We start from the raw sequence: 22604 nt of genomic DNA, 5'->3' as shown, positions 1-22604 counted from the left end.
CATCAGTGATGACATCTTCCACTTCGTATCTGATGCACCTCATCACACCCTAATATAACCTTTCATACACCTACTCTAAAATACAGACTACCATTCTCGAACCATAGACACACCAATACCAGTTAGAACATACTGACTGATTCATAGGTCTACATAGGCATCCACTCACCCATGCAGTTATTCATACATGAAGTCACTCTTAAATACAACCACTGTTATTTGCACTCATACACCTATACAAATACTCACACACCACCACTCACCCATAGAGTTACTCACACACCTAGTCAGTCACCCAAAGACTCAATCACACTGTGATTTACTCATTTTACAGTTATATACACACCACCTCACTTATTCATATAGATATTAAAACATACTTACTCTCTACTACAATCACTGACACAAGCACACACTCATCCATACAGCCACTCTCACAATCACTCACTCTCATATATAGTCACTTATATACTCCAACATTTACATATACAGCCTTTCACATATGTAGTTACTCTCACATGTCACACTGAGACATCCGTTAACTCACCAACAGTCATACACACACTCATCAAGCCATACAACCCCTCACAGATGCACTCATCAACCCATACACCCAGTGAATCACCCACTCACACATCCATGCAGGGAGTCACACACCCCACACTCACCCACACAGAGACTCAGGCACACATACAGGTACTCAGACAACCAATCATTAAACCAGAGAAATTACCCTGTTATAGGTAGTTCAGCTAACTATAACTCGATCCCAGGCAATGCACTGCTGATAACATCACATATTACATCACTCATGACATGGTCAGTGACATCACTGATGACATGACTGATGACATCTCAAATGACATCATGGATGACATCATATATTTATGCAAAGCCCCGGGGGGTGGCAGTCCCCGGGGCTGCGGGGTCCTCCCCGGGCCCCCACAATTACACCATTGAATGCCCCAGGGACTTGGCCCACCTGGGGGCTAAATAATAACGAAGCGCAGGAGCCCGCACTTCTTTTTTTTTTAAATTAATTTGGCCAAAAATGTGCGCTGGGTGCACAAATCTTGCCAATTGTGGGCCCTGGGGGTCCTTGTGGGACCCCCTGAGCAGGCCTAGGGGTCAAGGTGTTTCTACCCTGCCCCTTTTTCTTTTTTTCACCTTTTCTTCGGTTACCGAGGCACAAGATGGCTGCCAACACTTCCTGGTTTGGAGTGTTGACAGCCAATTAGAATAAAGCTTGTGTTCGGGAGGGTCCGCGGATCCACTGCGCCTCTATATATCGAATCTTTTATTTTTTGATTTTCTCAGCAACTACTGAACGGATTTACACAATTTTTAAAAAAGGGCGCTTTCTGAACCAAGCACTACCTTTTTGCCAAATTTGGTGTAATGCCGTTCAGCAGTTCGAGCTGTAGTTGTGTCTAAAGTTTCCTGTGGGCAAATCATTTTCCGACCTCTTTTCTTTTAATTCTCAGGAACTACTGAACGGATTTACACCATTTAACAAAAAGAGTTCTTTCTTAAACAAGGGCTAACTTTTTGCCAAATTTGGTGCAATTCCGTTCAGCAGTTCGGGCTGTAGCCATGTCTAAAGTTTCCGATGGAAAATAACATGGAGAAAACACTTTTTTTTCTCGGCCCCCGCTTACCGAATCACCCTAAAACCTTCAGGATAGGAGCTGACCGGAGCGCAACACAAATTTTGAAAATTTCGCAAAGATTCGTCATCCGGCGCCAAAGTTATTGGGAAAACAAAAAACGCTTTTCCTATGGAAACTATATATGTATATATATATATATATATATATATATATATATGTATAAACTAAACAAATAAATACTGGCTACTTTCTAAAAGTCTGCAGTACATTCTGCACATCAGTCTCAGAATCAGTTTAAAAAGCATATATGTGCTTAGAGGCTCTGTAAACTGTTAAAGTGCTTTAAATGTAAGTTACGCATATCTTACCTGTTCCTCGGATAGGGCACATTTCAGGAGCGCTGGTAGTTCCCGGTGACCAACATCGCCCACTGTCACAGCAGCACTGCACTTTGGGTAAGAGCTGTTGCCTTTGGTCTGTACAGCGACCGCCCACTAAAGCATTGAAGCAATACCCTGGGCGTATGTCTAAATAAAAGAGGACATTCAGAATTACTAATCACATTTTAATAAGATTAAGAATATACACATTTCTCTAGGATACGGGGGCTGCGACAACTGCTGTAAAATTTTACTTTCCCTATTTCTCCTAATGACAAAAAAGTGAAAAGTGCACAGGTGATAGCCAGGATGCTATAAGAGGAAGCCAGGATAAACTATGTTATTAATGTTGAACTTTACATGCTATCACATCTCACGCAAAAGTCAATGCAGCTAAAACATAAATGTGTGTTTCTCGTGCTCTAAAATGGATTATAAAAAGAATCGTGGGCTGCTTTAGGTGTGTGAAATAAAATGTTGTTCATGTATTTAAGCACAGAAACGGGTACCATTGTCTTATACGTAGTGTTAGTAATCTATATTTTAGAACAGTGTCTGACAGATGGAATGTCAACATTCCAGTGTAATGGTCTACCCTCTGATGACAAGCACCACTAGCCTAGGCTGTGGGCAAGACCGATGTACTTGAAGAAACACTTTTTACAGAATTATTCCATATCTTTGCTGTCTTTTATAGTTATATAGATTTATTCAAACCCTCACCAGATCTATGTAGATAGAAACGGTCATACCCACAGCTGATAGTCTAAAATATAACTATCCTCAATTACTTAGCCAAGTTGCGTCTTGGCGTTTTTCTATTTTTCAAAATTCACAAATGTTCCTCAGGCCAACGTATGCAAAAGTGAAATAAATGATGAAACACCCCAGGTAATTTTGTGTCAGTGTATGATTTAGTGAGTGAGTGATAGCGCTCTTATATCACTCATGACTGACAACCAGGAGATGGCAAAGTTCAAACCTTGACTGTGAAGTCTCGTGAAGTGGGGAAATGTTGCACTGCATAAAGGTGAGTGCATATTACCGACCAACGTTATTCACCTTTGCTCGAGGTGAACTTTAGGACACTGGGCCCACTGCCTACAAAAGAAACTGCCCTGGAGCAGTCTATTCAAAATCGGCAACCCACAACCAATGATGTGGCAAAAGTAATATTACTAATTTAGCTGTAAGTGACATTCATTGTCATATGAGAAAACATAAATACACAAACCATCTACTTATGCAATACTAAAAAAATATTAATTACAAAAATTCATAAGAGCAGTCCATATTCATATTTAACCAAGTAAAATAAGCTAGAAATAAGGGTAATGAGGAAGGAGTGGAGAATATATATTTGTCCTAATGATGGTCCCCTGGACAGACATTATGGAAGAGAAAGAAACTTCAACATCTACAGACTATTCCATCTATTGAGTATCATTGAGTTGGGTAACAATAACCATCTTATTCAGCGCCAAGGTATCCTTCTGGGTGAACATGCACTTTACAAATACACATGTTAAGTTATGTCATCTATTCACTAAGGATTTCTTCTGCAAGCTTTATTCGTGATCTTTTTTATAAGTTCTATGTTATCTGTTTCGTCTTTTGGGGGGGGTTTGCCTTTGAATTATGTAATATTTAAATATGGTTTACTATAATTTCAAAATTGTCACCACATTGTGTGGTGTGATGTGACAATAAAATCCATATAACATCACACAACCCTCAAAATGGCCGCTCACAGCAATGGCAAAGGGAAGCAAATTGTCTTTGCCAATGCTTGTTTTTACACTTTGCAAGGTTCACAGGGAGAGGACAATCTTTGCAATTTCACACACCACTATTAAATACATCCTGTAGGATGTTTTGAAAATGAAGTCCAAATGGAGAATTAAATAAGAGACCATCCATTAGGAATATCTAGAATAACATGTTAAAGTGTACGTTAGCAAAGATCACACAGGAAAGATGTCTGACGGGAGGGAAGGCTGGGTGATTAGGCCCCCCCCCCGACCTCAACGCCCTCACTGTGCACCCTGATCAATGGCTAAACATACAATAGAGCTAGCTGATTCAAGGACACACACCATGCAACAGACAATAGACAATATTAAGTAAATTGAGTGCTGCTGGTACACCTGACTATCTCCAAATTATAAATAAACATTTAATGCAGATATGCTAGGACTATATTGCCAAGCCTATTTTCAAATTGCTGTTGTTGTATAACCAATGTAAATGTGAACAGAATAAATGAAAGCCCACTGCCTCATTACGATGTCAGGCGGAAGGCATTCCGACCAACACCTTCTCGGAATCGTTTCCGACCGACTTGGGTTCAGGGAGTCCAACCGACCGATTATGATGTTTCTGAACATTGACTTTCAATTGGTAGCCTGTGTTCCGGCTGATAATACAGGTGGCCATTCAAAAATGGGGTGGTTGTCGAAAACCTTGCACCCTATCCCATGGTGCCTGCCACACTGTGCATAGTTGCAAAGAGGGGACCCATGGGTACCACCACGGGCCCCAACCAGAGGCCTCCAGGAGAAGGGGGCCTGCTACGGGCCCCCAAATTCAATTTCCGACAACTGATTTGTGTCAGACAGATCGACTCGGAAAGGCTGTACGAATCCGACATAGTATTATGTTGGTCAGAAACGAGGTCCATAGACCAGTACGATTCAGCTCCGACTGACTCAGAGTCTCCATATGCCGGTCGAAACCGAGTTGGACAGAATGAACAGTAACTTTCCATCGTAATCGGTCCATCGAAATGTTTCCAAGTCGGTCGGAAACATAGACTCCGACACGGGGTAGGAAAATACGATTCCTGTTCGGAGCCTTTCCGACCGACATTGTAATCAACCCCTTAATATTTGCATTTATGGTGCATAAATTGTGTTTGTAATATGCTGATTAAGAAAAAAAGTCCAAGATATTTAAAAAACAAAAATAAATATTCAGATTATCATGTGAATGCCAAATTTGCTTCTTCAAGAACTGGTAAATTTTGATTGCCTGCAAAACTAATGTAAGTATATCTGTAGATGCGATAATGGTATTTAATACTATTTGTGAAATTACTATATGTACACACCCTTGAGGTGTGTTAGTAGCGTATAGGGAAAAATAACTTTTTTTATACAGTGATTCCTACCATTTTTATGGGATTCCTATCTAAGAACTGTAAATAACATGATACTGTAACCCAATGTATTAGTATTCAGTTTACTAATACTGGTAGGATTCAAGGATGGGTCAAGAAGGGACAATTGAAATGAAGGAAAAAGATGTAGAGGTTTACATATTGGTTTAATTAACTATGGCAATGAAGTTTCATTTGATTTTGATAGGAATATTTGCACATATACGCTACGGATACAACATGGAAATTGCATCCTGGTATAAGAGCAAAGGTCATGCCCCAATCCATCTGAATCAATCCTTCCTTAAGAAGGAAACCAACTTAAAGTTTGTTTTAAAAATAAAGAAGGCAACCAACTGAACTTGCCATTTCAAATCAGCGAGTTTATCTCAGCAATTTTGTTTGTCATATCACATATTTGGCAGTATATCTGACAACCAAAATAAATGAGAAAGAAGTGAAAAATATAGATTATTGAGGTATTAACAATGTATATGTTTAAATATTTTGCAGGACATAAGGTGTAATAGCATGATTTACAAAAAAGTGATAATCTGGCCTCATGCAGTTTAAATGGTTAGATGGGGTATTCAAGAGATACCCCATTGTCATGCTATTGGTGAAAGAAAAGAGTTAGCGCTAATGAGGTGCATCCACCTTACTGCACTAGGTATATAATAATGGTGATTTGTGTACGTTGTGACAAGGTACATGAATAACAGTGCCTCCTCACGCCTACCTCGCCTGCAGGCATTGTTATTTGCAATGCAATAGGTCGGTCTCGCGTAAATGGGAAGTTGAAGTACCGTTGACCAGGGACACAGGGTTGGGGAGATGCGTGGGCAGCCGGCGGGGTATTAATATTACAATCGAAGTGGTTAATAAGCTGCAAGAACGTTATGGGGCATTATTAAAGTGTTAAGAGAAATCTTTACAATATATATCTAGGTATTCGTGTAACTCACTTTTCACCGATTTATTGGCCCAAGAGCGCACAGTTGCTCATCTAGCGGAAGTCTCCACCCAGAGCTAGATTTCCTCCACGTTTATTTTACTATTACTCGTCGGCACCAAAAGACAAGCAAGACTATTCAAAGATGGCTGCGTCCCATGCCGTCTTCCGATCCTATCTACGGTGTCTGCGCGCGCAGTCGCAGTGTGGAGCGCAGAATAGATCCTGTGGGTCTCGGCAACAAGTGTTGTTATTATAGTCGTCACCGGCCGTCCTGCTGCAGTGAACGTGTGACGCTGTACAAGTGCTGGGGAGGAATCCCAAGTCCGGCTCTCACACCGAGACCATGGAGGTCTCTTCAGAGGTCAGCGGCACCCCGCAGACAGCTGCAGTGCCTGCCTTCATTGTCAATCTCTGGACTCTGTTGGAGGAGCCGAGCAACAACCAGCTGATCTGCTGGAGCTGGGTAAACGGCCATCAGCAGAGTGAAGCGGACTGACGGCAGCGCTGCGGCCCGGGGGTGGCCCGGGGGCGGAAGAGCAACCGCCTTGACACTGTGCCGGTAGGGCAGCGAGCTGGGAATCATGTGGATAGGGAGAAGCGGCTGGACTGCCTGGAGAAGGGTGCGGCTGTCGGCAGTGGTTGCATCAGAGGGCACCAGCGGTGAAGAGAGCCTCCGCACATTGGCTGCATTTAAATCAGTGCGCAGGCTCAGACCCTGTGCACTGCTGCTCTTCTGACCGGCTCCTACTGTGTGCAGTCCTGCAGGTGTGCTGTGCTGCCCCCGCCTTCTTCCTCCTGGTCCCTGAGGTGGTTTTTTATTTCCTTTCCGTGTCTGGGGCAGCCACCACATCCACCGTGAATACGATGCCTGAGAGCTACGGTACTGGTGCAATGAGGGGCCCAAGATCTGAAGGTAGACCGAGAGGGAAGGAGACCCTGACTCCAAAATGGCGGCCGTCCCTCCCATTTTCATGTATGGTGCGGGGGCACCCCAGAGGCACCCTGAGGGAGGAAAGCAATAATAGCAGGGCCCCAGGAAGGGTCTTGGCAATCCTTGAAAAGTACCTGGATGTGGGTACCCACAGGGATTGGCACTCCTTGCCTGACCTTAAGATAGCCGCCAGGGCAGACTTTTCACCACAAGGAGTTCTGAACCTGGAGTCTGTCCCTTCCTCACCTCTCCTCTCATCATCTTTGTCCCAGTGGCCAGCTGGAGAACGTTGCAGAAGGCTCTCCCCAGTAACACCAGGACTCTCCTGACCTTACTTCCCTCCCCCCAACCCTCTACCCCTCTCGAGTCTTGACTTTGGATCACCTCCTGTTCCTCTCTCTATTCTGGTGGAACCCGAAACGCATACATGTCCGATTCCCGGTGGAGCTGCACCGACAGCTATAGGGGAGATTGGCTCCAACACACCGCCATGGCCGTCACCTACTCAGCCGTATTTCTGACATTTGTCTCTTTTCTTCCCTACCGCTGCTTTTGCTCTTTTAGTGTTTTCCCGTTGAGACCTAGCTGTTTGGCTGATGCCCGGTAGAGCTACCTGATAGCTAAAGAGGAGATGGACTGTGGACTACTCCCTCGGTCATCACCTACCCAGCCAGACTTTGGGCAGACCCTCCTTCATCTCTCCATTCTATCTAACTCCTACACCTTTACCCCACCCACTCACCCTTCTAAACTCCATTTATTTCGTCTTCTACATTCTTGAAATGTTTTTCTAGTAACTGTTGTAACGTGTAACTGAAGTAATGTTATAATTTCTGTGGAACCTTATGTAAAGCGCTCTGATACCTCCGGGTCTAGCCAGCACTATATAAAACTTTTTTAAATAAAAAAACAAATTAAAAAATGTACAGACACATTAAGATCCAAGCTCTTGTAACTGTGAAAAAACGTTTTCTGATCTCAAATATGTGAGTCTTTTAAAATTACTTTAAGAAGGAAATAAATTCTCATATTTTATGTGGAGTTTGACACTGGCATTGAATGTAATTATGCCAGACTCAATGTACAGAGGCCTGTTCACATTCTGTATTTTTTAGCACATTTAGGACCCGATTCTGATGCGGGTTAGAAAGCTTCCCGACCTAATTGGTTTGGAAATGGTTTCCGACCCACTCGGACCGGGAGAGTCCGACCGAGAGAGTACCATGCATCCAAATGCTTCCTGATACGACTTAGTTAGACTCCCATTGACTTCAATGGGAGCATATGTTCCTAACCGCATCATAATTGGGCCCTCGGTCAGGAAGACACCTTCCTGATCCGATTTCGAAGGAGCAAATGCCATTAGGAGGCCTTCCTAACTGCATCAGAATCAGGCCCTAGGTGGGAATGCTCTCCTAACCGCATCGGAATCAGGCCCTAAGAAGTAATACATTAGCAGTACTAGCATACTACAAAATTCTACTCACAAACCTTTGTGTGGTGGTTACTATGTTTTATGTGTGGAGATCTCCACACATGTAGGTATATATTTTCACAGTAAATATGCAAAGGTCAGGTGGAGTGACTGGCAAATGATTAAGAGCGGGGTAGCAACGATTTTAGGGATGGACATGCACCCATCCATTAAAGAGTAAGACCATTGTTACTCACAATCTGCACTTCTATATTTACTACCGATGGCCACTTATAGGTACTACAGTCTTCTCCCATTGAAAACGTCATAGCAAATAATTTTACAATAAATTATCACATTTTAAAGGTTTAAAACTACATATGCAATTATATAATTATTTTGATATTAGAAAATAAAATGTATATAATAAATTAATATTATTTTATTTTAAAATGATGTAATAATATTTTCCTATTTTGAAGTAAATGTTATTAAATTACATTAACTTTATACATAATCTTTAGTAACTTTTAATACATAATAAATATAAGAAATTAACTTTAGGTGAATTTCATTTAAAAAAGATTTTTTTAAATTATTTATTAAAAATGTAATTTAAAAATTAGGTAATTGTATAGTAACATTTCAAAAATAGTATTCTACATTTAAAATGTATATATAAAGCTGTTTAAAATTAACATACAGAAATGTAAAAAAAAAATTTTAAACTTTAACTTTTGTTAGTTTTCCTATATCCATAGACAGTGATCCATCAAACTGCTGACATCTGCACCAAGTGTGCGAATGTTAAATATGGTTGGGAATTTGCTACAAATAGTAACTTTCAGGAGGTAGGGACATGTAAGACTACACTATTGAGTAACTTTACACTCGTAAATGGTGAATAGCCAAAAGTAGTAATGTTACTGAAAGGTGTAATAGTAACTTTACAAATGTAGGTTTACTCACGTGTAAAGGGCCTTTGTAAATATCCCTCATAGCTTTGGCTCCAAGTTGCCATTCAAACAGTCACTTCAATACATCAATAATACACTGCAAAGTATATATTGCTGTGGTGAATATTTGAGCCAAATGCAAAAGAACACCAGAAATAATCATGATAGGATGTAAATTTTGATACGGTTCAGTCAACTGAATAGATTAAATTGATAGGTGATGAATATGTGTCAGAATACTGGCAGCTTTAGTTCTGTAGGTTGTAAAATGACTGAGATTTTAAGGATCCATGCCCCTAATACATTGCTGTATTTGATTAGATTTTTTTTGGGGCAATCCCCGCATGTAATGCTTATCCGATAAGGGAGTGGGCATCATTAGTTTTACAACTGACCTCACTTACCCTCAGCCATTCGCTGAGGGCATGTAATGGTCGGTTACCTGATGACAATCCGGGTAATTTCACTTTTGAAAGGAATGGCCAGGCATCCACAATCGATTATATTTTGGTAAATGTGGACATCTGGCATAGGATCTTGAACTTTTCAGTTCAACCGCTTGATGAAAGTGATCATATCCGTTGGTTGTAACCCTAGATAGTTATCAGCTGGAAGAAGGGCAGGGTTCGGTCAACCCACCACCCCCTAATTTAACAGCATTTGAAGGAGGTAGAAGAATTCGCTGGGGAATAATTGTTCAATCTCCAGAAGAGATGGCCTCCATGTAGAATCAAATTATTCCTTTTTTAGAAAAGGCATGTTCTGTTTCTGGAACTAGTGGTGTCTTAGAACCCCAAGAGGTGTTAGGAAAACATCATTTGGATATGGCTGCAACCCTGGCGGAGTTTTTTTATAGTAGTAAAATTAATAAAGGCTCTCAATGTAGAGGAAAAAAACCCTGGGACAACAGGGCATGCAGGGATGCAAAGAGCGCCCTTCTGTCCAGGCTTAGAGAGCGAGATAGCACACACATTAGGGTAACCAGGGCATTTTTAAAGAAAATCCATTTAGTAACTAAATCAGAATGGGAGCTTGAGAGATGGCAGGCTATTAAGGAAGCTTTAGATGATAAAGATACAAGAGGCTTTTGGAATCTGGTTAAGACTGGAAACACCGGGGGCAAATCTGCCATTGAGCCAAACCTCGGGGAGGAGGTTTGGCGGTTCCATTTTAAAGTTTTATATTCTAGGCCACAAACCGGATTTACTGAACCAAGGACACATGTTAGCGTTCAAATCTCTGACTCTTTTGGTGATATACCCTTTTGTTCATTGGCTGAGGTAACATCAGCTTTGGCTAAATTATTACGAAATAAAGCACCAGGATTGGACAGGTTCCCTGGGGACCTGTTTAGAAATGAACAGGTAGTATGGGCTCCATACCTGCAGACCCTTTTTAATGCCATTCTTTATGGTATGGCTCCTCCTCCAACATGGGCATGCGCCAAGATCATTCCTATTTATAAAAAAGGCTCCCCTCTAGAATCAGCAAACTATCGGCCTATAAGCCTCATTGATGTAACACAAAAGATTTTTGCTTGTGTTCTATTGGAAAGATTGCAGCTTTAATGTTTGCGGATGACACGCTGCTCCTATCTAAAACACCTATGGGGATGCAGAGTGTCTTAGAGGAATTTAGCTTGTTTTGTAAGAAAAGGAATCTGGAGATAAACATACAGAAAACGAAGTATATGGTCTTCCATGCTGATTCGACCAACTGCCCACAACCTGAAATGGACCATAGGCCCCTAGAGAGGGTGCCCATATTTGACTATTTGGGCCTCACATTAAATGACAAGATGGAGTGGGGGCCTCAAATAATAAAGCAAACCTAAAGTTAATCCAGGCTACTGGGAGGATCCTAAAAGTACATAGGACTTGTGCTGTAAAGGTTATAGGCCCCCCAGCAGAAATTTACAAGGTCCAAGCGAGGGGAGCTTCGATGTATGGTGCTGAACACTGGAGTCATTGTCCATCTAACATTTTAACAGTGACAGAGAATAATTTTATGAGACAATTTCTGGGTCTTCCAAAAAGTACTCCCTTAATACCCTTAAGGATGGATCTGGGTATTGTTCCTATTGCTGACCTGATTTCTTCCTGCCCACTTCTTTACTGGCGACGTTTATGGAGCACGCCAGAGCTAGGAAATTACAGGGAGGAATTAAAAGCTGTTATGTCCATTTTGGGGGCAGGGAACTTATTGTCGTTGTCTTTTATCAGGAACACGTGCCATGCCATATGACATGTGGTCAGCACCTGAGGAGACCTGTTCAGCCATTTCTAAAAACTCCCTAGCAATTTCTCTGAAAGAACATAAATTGGTACGCATCCTGCAGACAGTTGACTCATCCAGTCTGACTTCTAGATTTTTGGATGTAAAACAACATTATAATCTGGAGTTAGTGTTGGACTGCATCCAACCCCTTGCAACAAAGAAACTGTTTTTACAATTTAGGCACGGGACACTCCCGTTGCATGCATTTACTAATAAATGGGCGGCTGCTATTAAACAACTCTGTCCTGGGTGCACATCAACAGAAGAAACAGAAATCTATGTGATATTTTTCTGCTCAGCTTATAGAAGGGCAATGTCTAAATGGGTCCTCCAACTTTGTAGAAACCTGGGTATAAGAAATCATAGAGAGATTTTTAGGATTTTAAAATACGATACTCACCCTGTTTTGTTGTTGCAATTTAAAAAAAAATTATTTGCAATGTGGTGCAAACGCAGATGCCTACTAAAAGAATTGAGTTAAGAATTTAGGCAATCCTACTTCTTATTGTTTATTTTTGTGACCTAAACCTATATAAACATAGGGTGCGAATTCTTGTTAATGTATTTTGTTTAAATTATATTTTTAATGTATCTGTTTTAACTGGTTATACTGTTTTAAACGTTGATAATGACGCCCTGGTTATAGTTATCTGCTCATGCTTGCTGTCCCACTTGTGACATTGATTCCAGGGGGTGGGATCCTCCCTATATTGTTATTTTCATATTGTCTATGGGTCCTAATGACAATTTGTATTTTTTATCTTTTAAATTAATGTGTCATTTTATGTTTATTTGACAATGTGATATCATTTGTGCTTTTATGGCTGTAATAGCCGAAATAAAGTTTTTTTCACTGACTGACTGAGAGTGGTCAGTCCATCTGGGATGATGAAGAAGCCGAATGGACTACAGTATTGAAATTGTGTTTCCTGGATCAAACAACATGGTTTTAACATAGACTTCTACATTTACCAATCACTGATTGACCCACAGGTAATTTAGAGAGTCAAGTTTAGTTTCACTTCCAGATTAAATAGAATCTGCTTGGAATGATCCTGCCTTTTCTGTGGTTCGGGCATATATTTTACAGAGGGGCATTGCTCAGGGTTGTTATTAAAGTTTTCTGGAGGAGTGTGAAAAATCCCCAATCAACAATTTGTTCTGTTAAAAGTGTGGCCCTTTGAGATGCAATGCATTGAAACCAACTAACAACGAACTGGTGTCTGCCAATGGATCTGGCAGCCTCAATGTGACATAATGTTATCATTCTATAAGCTCTCCCTGAAATAACCTCATCCTTAATATTTGTTTTAAAAGTCACATTTAAGATTGTATCCTTTTTTCCTCACACTGCTCTCAATGTCGTCTTCCAGCCCAGCCAGCAAAATATGCTCACCTTCTTAATTCATAGCACTGATTCCATTCAGCATTATCATCTCCCCGAAACAAATCCCTTTTTGGGAGAGTCTCATAAGGTGCTTGCATAGGATCGGGAAGATCACCTGTCTTTAAGCTAGTGATTCCATCCTTTTTGTCTTTATCAGCAATCCAGCAAACGACAGACATCAGAAAAGGTATCCTACCACATCTAAAGATTGACTGGCATCTAACCCCAATGTATTTGTAAAGAACTCGTCAAGTTAGTTAATCTGTTAATCTAAACCAATAGTTACAGTGAATTCCATTACATTAAACACGTCATATACTATTTAGGAGAATGTTTTGACTTGCCTATGCATCTTGATCCGTCTGCCACAGTGTAGAAACCTAGGGGACACTTGCAAAAGTAGCTGCCGACCGTGTTAACACATTCACCTGCTTCACAAATTCCAAGAATGGTTTTGCATTCGTCGATATCTGAAAAAAATGCAGTTAGTGAGTGTTACTTTAATGACAATTTGAAGAATGGTGCTCATATGTACAGTGCATACCATATTTATATAAAAGGTCTGCAAAGCATATGCTCTGCTGTGGACTTTAAAATAAGCAACCTAATTATTCCATACCACATTTTTAATATTCTATTCTCCTGTGATGGTTCTGTTGTTTAGTAAATAGAAAGGTGTCTTTATTACTATACCACGCATTAGGCCTGATTTACAAATGAAAATTCCATGCTTATGAATTATTAATATCTATACATCGATACACTTGAATAAGACACATCATGTTTACAAAACAGTCATAAATCTAGGATTAAGAGTGACTAACGTAGTTACATGTGTGTAACTCGCACACTCTAAAGTGGAGGATTTACAACACCAATGGGAACATTCAAAATGCAAATGGCAGACATAACGGATGCAGGAAGTGTGCGAAAGGTGGGTGGAGGAAGAAAGACACATTAAATAAAATTAAAATAAAAGAAGAAATAATTTCTTCAGTTACTTTAAAAAGGTCTAAAATTCTTAAACCTAAACTGGCATATTTTATGTGTATTGATGAAATGGACATGTCCAGGGCTTCGAAAACAGACACAGATGTCATATTTAGTGAAATCCATACATGTTGGGACCAGTGCCTTATTTGTAAAATAATAAGTTCTGGGGACAAAATATTTGCCTGGAAACTACTGTTGGAGCTGTTGAAGGTCATGGTGCTGAATTCTGTGGCTGAACAGTCATGATTCCCCCTCATTCATCTCTAATCCATCACTGGGTACTCGCCGTCACTCAAACTCACTCCTGCACATTCTTTTCTATCCCTGCTTTCTACTTTTGTCACTGTTTTCCTGACTTTCTTCCTGCTTCTTTCCCCCTTTTGTGTTTTTCTGTGTCTTGTAATGGGTCAAAGTCTGATGAGGAAAAATATGTGCTGGTGCCCAAAAATAAATGCATGTTGGCCCCACCTATACCCACAGGCTCACCTTACAGATATAGAAAGCCAAGCGCACAGCTCTTGAAGATTACATCAATGCCAGCACTAACAGCATCAAGGAAATCTTCGCCATCATCAAAGATTTACTGTGACCTTCAGCAATATCACCCCCTCAGAAGAAGTTTGCAACAAGCTGTTGGAATTCTTCTGTAACAAATTTACCCCTGAATACAGCAAGTTTGACCCTCAATCAGACCCTAGTCACCATCACAACTAAACTTCCCATCACAGCCAATGAAAAAACCTGACCTCATGGTCTGCCATCACAACCGTCAAAATCACTGCCACCATGGAGACCATCCATTCGAGACTCCAGCGGACCCTTGCCGCCTTCACCAAAGGACTCCTACCAATCATCGAAGCCCTAACACCCATCATCAATGCCTCTATCAGCTCAGCCACGTTCCTGGACAGCTGGAAACATGTCACCATCATGCCACTGCTCATGAAACCATCCGCTGATCCATACACGCTTTCCAACTACAGACCAATCCCCCTTCTACCATACCAGGCAAAGGGCTTAGGGAAACTAACCAACCAATGCCTCAAAGACCAATTCAGCAACCACCAGCTTATCGACTCCATGGAGTCCACATTTACACCCAACCACATTACAGAAACAGCACTCATTGCTTCTACAGACAACATCCACATGATCCTTGGCAGAGGAGACACAGCAGCCCTCATTCTTCTGGATCTCTCTGACACATTTGATATGTTTTCACACCCCATATCCATCAGGAGTCTGGACGAGATTGGCATACTAGGCTACGCTTGCCGCTGGATTGGCTCCTTCTTGACGTATAGTACACAAACTGTCAGAGTGGCACCTAAATCCTCGGAAGCCCACAAACTCATGTGAGGAGTGCCTCTAGGTTCATCACACAATCCCAACCTCTTAAATGCATTTTGGTCAATGTTATCCACCCACACAACATCAACATGCTGTCCAGCACAGATGACACGTAACTCATACTCTCACTCTCGGACAAGAACCCCAACTTAACAAACGGATGCAACACCTGCATGACCAAAGTCGCTAATTGGATGAAAGCTAACTCTCTCAAGCTCAATACAAACAAGACTGAAGTAATGATCTTCAGCAAGAACACCTCACCATGGGACTCCAACTGGTGGCTGGCAGAACTCAGATCTACATCCACACCCGGAACCCACACCAGGAGCCTCAGAATAATCATTGTAAAAAAACTAGACATGACCATACAAGTCAGATCTGTCACCGCATCCTGCCTCCACACCCTGAAGATTCTGGGAAAAATCTTCAAATGGCTCCCAAGCAACACTAGAAAAACTGTCACTTATACCTAGTCACCAGCAAGTTGGACTATAAGAACACCTTCTGTGCCAGGATCACCAAGCAACTCACTGGAAGACTACAAACCATGCAGAACTTGGCAGCCAGATTCATCCTCAACCTCCCAGACAAAACCCACTTCACAATTCAGGCCTACCTACCTGAACAGTGGCATCTCCTTCCACTAACCACCCAGTTACCTCCGCTCTGGAATACTCCTACGCGCACACATCCCATGCATACATAGAACCAGATCAGGTATAAGGGCGTTCCCTTACATCACCCTCAAACAATGGAATGGCCTCCTACTCCACATCAGAGCCTTCTCATCTCGTCTTGAATTCTGCAAGAAGCTGAAGTCCTGACTTTTCAATTAGCAAACCTACCAGAGGCATGGCTAGATATGCAGATGCTCACAGCCAGGATCCCCTTACAGGTGATAGTGTGCTTAACAAATGCTCAATTTACTATGTAGTTTTCAAACCCTTGGATAGTGTTATCACTGTCTTGTTAGAGGGCCTTATTTGTGAAGGGATCTACCTGGCCTAAAAGATTCTTAAGACTGCCTGTGTTGTCTTGAAAAAATGTACGACTATCGGTCCTAATTTATAATGGGATTTACCTGATCCTTACCCCCCTTTCCCCTCCACTCCCCATCCCCCAGCTTATAAATTACACCTGGAAAACTTGTTAATAAATGTGGTATTCAGGACTATATAATACTCCTGTTTAGGGAGGGAAGGTAATAGCATTTTCTCCTCCCTACATAATTCTAGTTAAGAAGATGCACTGTTTGGTATTTTTTGTTAATCTGTAATGGTTTTGGAAGTACACATAGATGCAATATAATAATAATAATAAAAACATTTTAATACAATTCTTCTAAAAAGACAGTTATATTATATGGTTCAGGAATCCAAACAAAAATTATATCTTTTTGCTTACTAGTAAAGAACAGACAATGTCAAAATGTGAATAAGATTCTGGAAAAATCATTACAAATGCCTTCACCAATGTTAAAATTCGCCATAGAGTCCTGTGTTTTTCTGCAACATAACACCCTCTGAATTTCGACTACACATGAGATTCTCAGTACAATGATACAGCTACATTATTGGTCACATAACTGAAACAACAGATATTTTAATTGTATTGATTGATCAATAAATCAATCTTTCTTTATTTGGCACAAGGACCCTAAAAGAGTAGATAAAAAGACAGTACATGAATATGAATATATACAAAAATAAAAGGATAAAAACTTTGGTACACAAACTCCAATTCATAAAGGCTGCCAAGTCAATCTAACATAATACATTTCATACAAAATAAAATAATTTAATGCAGTAACGGGCTAAAAATACAGTTAAAAAAGAGACAGCTAAAAATGAAATTTAGACCATTAGCTTGACGTCTTGTTCTGTCTGAGCCTCCGCATACACTAGAAATCGACAGGCAGGAAACATAATGCATTGTCTGGTACCACTTCTTAAAATTCTAGACGTGGTCCTAAAATTCCTAGTCACCAGATTACGGCAAACAGGTAAAATTCGCTTCCTTCTAATGCCTTTCTTTGTTGGGCAGAAAAGTACAACATGCTCAGCCATTTCAGCTATCTGCGGGCAGAATGGGCAGAGCCTGTTGCGGTCATTAGAGTGACAATTCCATTCAGCTGTAAAGTTGCGAACTGGCAAAATCCCCAAGCGGAATTTAACATATAAGGACTGCGCATAAGGAAGGCACGATCTTGTCCAGGTATGTTCAGGTGATAATCTGCTTTAAAATCTAAAGAGGAAACAGTCGGTGAACCAGCCCTAAGAGAACATAGAGTTTGATTGTCAATATGATGTTATTAACCATCTTTTACCTCTGATTTAGAGATTAAACTAGCATCTAGAGGGGAAGTCCACACATTCTCATACCCAATCTTACCCAGCCTTTCTTTCATTGTTCGAAGCCAGGCAAGTTTAAAGGTCCTGGGCTGCCCCAGTACATCCTCTAAGGCCGTAGGAAAAGGAAAGAGGCTCCACCAATACAAAAGCAGTCTCAACCCAGCTATGTTGTTAATATGTCTAAGGCCATACTCTAGTCGTAGAGGGACAAGAGGGTGCTGGCTGGTAGACTGCTTAGATTCCTCACAAAAGGATTTTCTATAATTTCTAAAATATTAGTGTCTTGAAAGCCTTAAAGCTCTCCACCATACAGAGTGGGTCCTACAGCTTGACCTTTATATGTGTTGAGGGCTGGGGGCACTGGGCAGAAAAAGGACGCACTGTGAGCCCTCACAATACCTCCACAATGCTGCTCCAGTTTGAACCCACGCACCCAAATATGGGCTGGCCAGTCCAATCCTTCTGTGAGCATAAACCCCAGATAATCAAGCACCTGAACATTGATTGATTTGTTACCTTACCTCTACACAACCATACTTGTATGGTCATTTAGAATTAGGCGCTCAAATTCAACAGCATTGTAACCCTACTTCAGGACCGGTCAGGAAATACAGTAACTAATGCTCAGTAGAAACTACTTCTATATATTAAGAGGTTCTTTCAAAAAGAAAAAGATTGACACCTGTAGAGGCTGCTTCCTTTCACCGGCTGCCTTTAGTCACAGGTAATCAATGACAATATGCTCAGACATGTCACAATAATTACCAGTACTGATTAAATACAGAATGTAAAAGCTTTTAATAGCTGAAGTACAAAAATCAAGATGAGGCTAATGCTGCCGCACTGTGAACCTGCTCAACTGTCGAACCGCCTCTCTGTAAGCTCGCTGGACTGTACTCACCCTGCCTGTACTCCTTGCAATTATACTGCGAGGGGAAAGAAGCGCACTGCTTGGCACAGCATTGATGACGACTCTGCATGCTGTCAGCCGTTACAAGTAATATCTCTGTGAACCTGGGCTGTCTCTGTCACTGGTGCTTTAGTGCAATATGCGGGGGTTTTAGGGTGGATAGGGTGACTTTGGATGGGTCCTTCCCCAGATTGCCAGGTATCTAGCACTATAGCCAACAGACTCAACTACTACAAAGTGATGACATGGATCATATGTGGCTTGGGACTCTGTGATCAAACGCCATAAATTCCTGATGTATCTTTAAGAAGTGGTGTGCTTGTTGCCCTACTTCAGGAGTCACACCTCACTTTGGCTGAGGCAGATCATCTCCAGCAGCTGTGGCAGGGCCAGCTTCATGCTTCTACGTACTTAGCCTCTGCAAGGTGGACACTACATTGGGTGTGGGCAGGAGTTCCTTTTGAGACAACTGCAACTGATGTGATAATGAGGACTGATATGTCTTGGTAGAGGGGCGACTTTGGGGGAAACCAGTTGCCCTGGGCAGTGTTTACCCGCCAAATGATCAGACCTCATTTCTTCATACTCTGTGGGGCGATTAGCTCTCCTGACAGGGGGGCTGTGCCAATTGGAGGTGTTATTAGATGTGTTTTAGACATGTCTTTGTACCGCTCGACTTTGCCGCTCCCCGGGGCAGCTGCCCATAGAGCAGCTGCTGGTTTGGCCTCTTGGATTACTCACTGGGATCACTGGCAGCATGCAGCCAGATGGCTCACATAGCCTGATAATTGGTAGAAACAGCTCCTGGGGACTAAATTCAGAGGCGACACACTGTGCAAGTTGTTGATGCAAGGGGGCAGGTTGGAGCTCCCAGTTGCATATCTGCTTAAGCACATGCCGGAAATATGGACGAAGGTAGTCCAAAAATTAGAGCCCCCTTCAGTAGGGAGGTAAAATTGTGGCATCCGGCTCTCTTTAGGAACATTGACACAACAATGTCTATGTGGCAATGTTGGGAGTAGGGATGTCTAGAAGCAGGGGATATTTACCCAGAGTATACCTTCACCTTTTTCCAAGATGCACAGGACACTTTTGGGATAGGACCAGCCCATTTTCTACATTACGCTAAGTTGGAAAGTGTGGCAAGGGAGCGCTGGACAACTTTTCCTGTAGTGCCCCAGCCCTATTGGCTCCTAGACGGCCTTGTTGGGTGGGGAGAAAGAAGCCACCACATGACCCATGTTTACAAAACCCTTGGGAGTGATATGCAACCTAGGCCATTTCCTGCGTGTGGGGCCTCGATGAGAGATTTAGGACCACCCATCTAATATTGTGATTGGAAGCGTGCGTCAGGTCATGCTCGACCCGTGTCCTGTAACAACAGGTTTAAGCTCCTGCATTTTCATTTCTTGCATTGTACTTACGTCACTCCATATAGCCTCAATAAAACAGACCCTACTAGAGGAGCTACATGTGCACAATGCGGGGAGGTCGGGCCATCATAAAACCTAGTGTGGGACTGCACACAGGATCAGGATTACTGGGGACAAGTGGTGCCACACGTAGAGATGGCCACCGTGATTCAAAGGACGCTGCTCGCCTGTCTATTGGGAGTGGTGGTGCAACCAAAGGGATGCAAGATCCCTTATAAAAACTGGCCAGTTGACCTTATTGGTGACAAAGAGATGGAAGGCAATTGGGTAGATAGGCAAGCTGGGTTCCAATATTGACACATTGGTTACAAGACCTGTTGGAATCGGGGTGGCAGAGGAACAACACATGAGAATATCACGCACAGAGTAGGAGGCAGCTGAGGCCATAATGCTGTGGGCCCAATTGTGGGTATGTTTCAGAATGACAACAATACATCCTCTGAGAATCAGTACGAGGCGGAGGATTGATTGAGATTAGAGTTAATGCACTTGTAAATTTTCCAATGACCAAGTGTGTAATGGTGTTTCTGTTGTAATGTACCTTTTACTCAATGCACTCTCCCTATGGGGATGTGTTATAATCTAATAAGTGATTGATGCATCCTCTCTGTTCATGCCCTTGCCTTGCTGCTCAGTCTATGTGATGTCATCAGAATGTTGAGAGTGTTTGAGTGGAAGAAGTAATCAGTTGGTGTGAGGTGCTGAGCAGTGATGTAGCTGCTCCTGGTGGGGCATTGCATGACACCTAGCATATCTCTATACTATGGATCTGATCTGAAGAATAAAGCTGAGATCCTGTCTACATCACCTGGACTACGGATCTTTCGTTTACTTTTAACAGTTTCCTTGTATAAAGATCCGCTCGTTGCCTTGGTTTTATGTAGGCACAGCTTAAATTGTCAACGGATAGGTGGATAATTCAGCTCATGGACATTGTATACTATATGATTGTAGCTGCCTATGTCACTAAGCACTGGGTGTTTTGTTGTTTGCTTGAAACTAATAAAACACAGTTTTAAAAAATGAAAACATTGTACTGTATTGTTGAATCATTTGAAATGCCAATAAACAAAAGTATTAATAATGAATTCTTAGATTCTGTCTTGATGCTATAACGCCTCTGTCCTCATCTCCTACGCTGTAGAGCCCTTATCATGTATTCTAGGATTCCTTTTTCCTTTCTTATCTTTCTTTACTTTCATTTTTACCATACCTTCCTTCATGTGTTTGTGCTATTTTCTCATTTAGTTAGGTTGATCTGTCTGCTCTTTCTCTATTCTGTGTTGTTACTTTTTGCCATTCTACATTCCCTGTTCGTGTAATCTGATCCTGCATTTCTGAGCCTCATTTCTGTATTGTTACTTTTGTTCCAATTCCTGTGTCTGAAAATCTAGTCTTGCCTTTCGAAGCCCTCTTTCTGGTCTCGGTTTCTCTTTTCCCATTTCCTTTGCCCTCTTCGTTGTGTTAAAATATTTGTTATTACCGGAAGGTGCCAGTGCGTTTTGAGGCTTGGTGCTTCATGCTTTCACTTAGGACCTTTCCACACCTTTCCACAAGAGCTGCTGGATGTCTTCCAACACAACATGATAATAAAGGATCTTTGCCCTACAGACAGATCTTTTCCCACAGAGCATGGTTCCCTGATGCCCTTCTATTTGTGTTTTTCATGGTATATGTGTTGGCTCCCTAGTTTTTCCATCTAAAGTCATTGCCCAGTTTCTGTCCAATATTTAGATTCCAGCCCACTTAAACCCAATCCAGTATTTTTCCAGGTTTCAGGTGTTCTTGTTCAGGTTAAACGCCGCAAACAAATCCCCTTGTTATTTATTTAATTCTGGATCTCAGTAAAGTTTTAGTGTGGTGCAGTATCAAAAGCACAAAAAATAGGGAGGGCTTCCACTTTTCATTACCAGTTGTTCGTTATTGCTATTTTCATAATTAACCATAAAATACAATACGCAACCAGTGGCAGCGACCGTCGTAAACCCCAAAACTGTTCCCCTCACATGGGATCACATAGAAGCGTATTATTCCTGACTTAATGTTGATATAGGGTAGTCAGGACATTTCTTAAATGGCGTCAGGTATGGACCAGCCATATTGTGCCATAAAAGCTGATAACAACAATTATGTGCAAAACTGGCCTCCCACCTGGGTCCAACTCAAAGCCGGCTTTGAGCAGTGAGACCGACCTCAGGGGGGCGCTCCACAGTTCCTTTGCGCTCAGCACTTTTCTAGGCAACAGTAAAATGTCAAGATAACTCTGGTGATTAATCATCCTGCTGGAGATGGATCAGAGTTTTGCCCAGTGGCAGTATCGGTCCAGAATAAAGTGGGCAGAGTGTTAATATGTGTGCTGCAAAAAGCGTGTACCATGCAGTTTACAGACCTGTATTTTATGTGGCTAGCTCAGTGGGTTACTGTTCTTGTCACAGACATCCTTTTGGAATTGAAGTTCATCAGTTACAATCCAAATTTAGCACAATGACCAATGAAA

The 22604-nt window shown here is 41.7% G+C and overlaps 1 protein-coding gene across 2 annotated transcripts in view; it reads right to left on the bottom strand.

Moving 5' to 3' along the window:
* FBN1 (fibrillin 1) overlaps positions 1-22604 on the bottom strand; it is a 713526-nt gene that overhangs the window by 277056 nt on the left and 413866 nt on the right. For both annotated transcript variants that reach the window (XM_078684805.1, XM_078684806.1), the window contains exons 8-9: positions 13412-13537; positions 1979-2137 (exon numbers count right to left, since the gene is read on the bottom strand). In XM_078684805.1, coding sequence (XP_078540931.1) covers positions 1979-2137; positions 13412-13537 — 285 coding nt within the window. The remainder of the gene's footprint in view (positions 1-1978; positions 2138-13411; positions 13538-22604) is intronic.

The sequence above is a fragment of the Lissotriton helveticus genome, chromosome 3_2 (assembly GCF_964261635.1).
Source record: "Lissotriton helveticus chromosome 3_2, aLisHel1.1, whole genome shotgun sequence".
In the NCBI taxonomy this organism is placed as follows: domain Eukaryota; kingdom Metazoa; phylum Chordata; class Amphibia; order Caudata; family Salamandridae; genus Lissotriton; species Lissotriton helveticus.
Note: the sequence above shows the minus strand (reverse complement) of the source record. Positions and strands in the feature narration are given on the sequence as shown.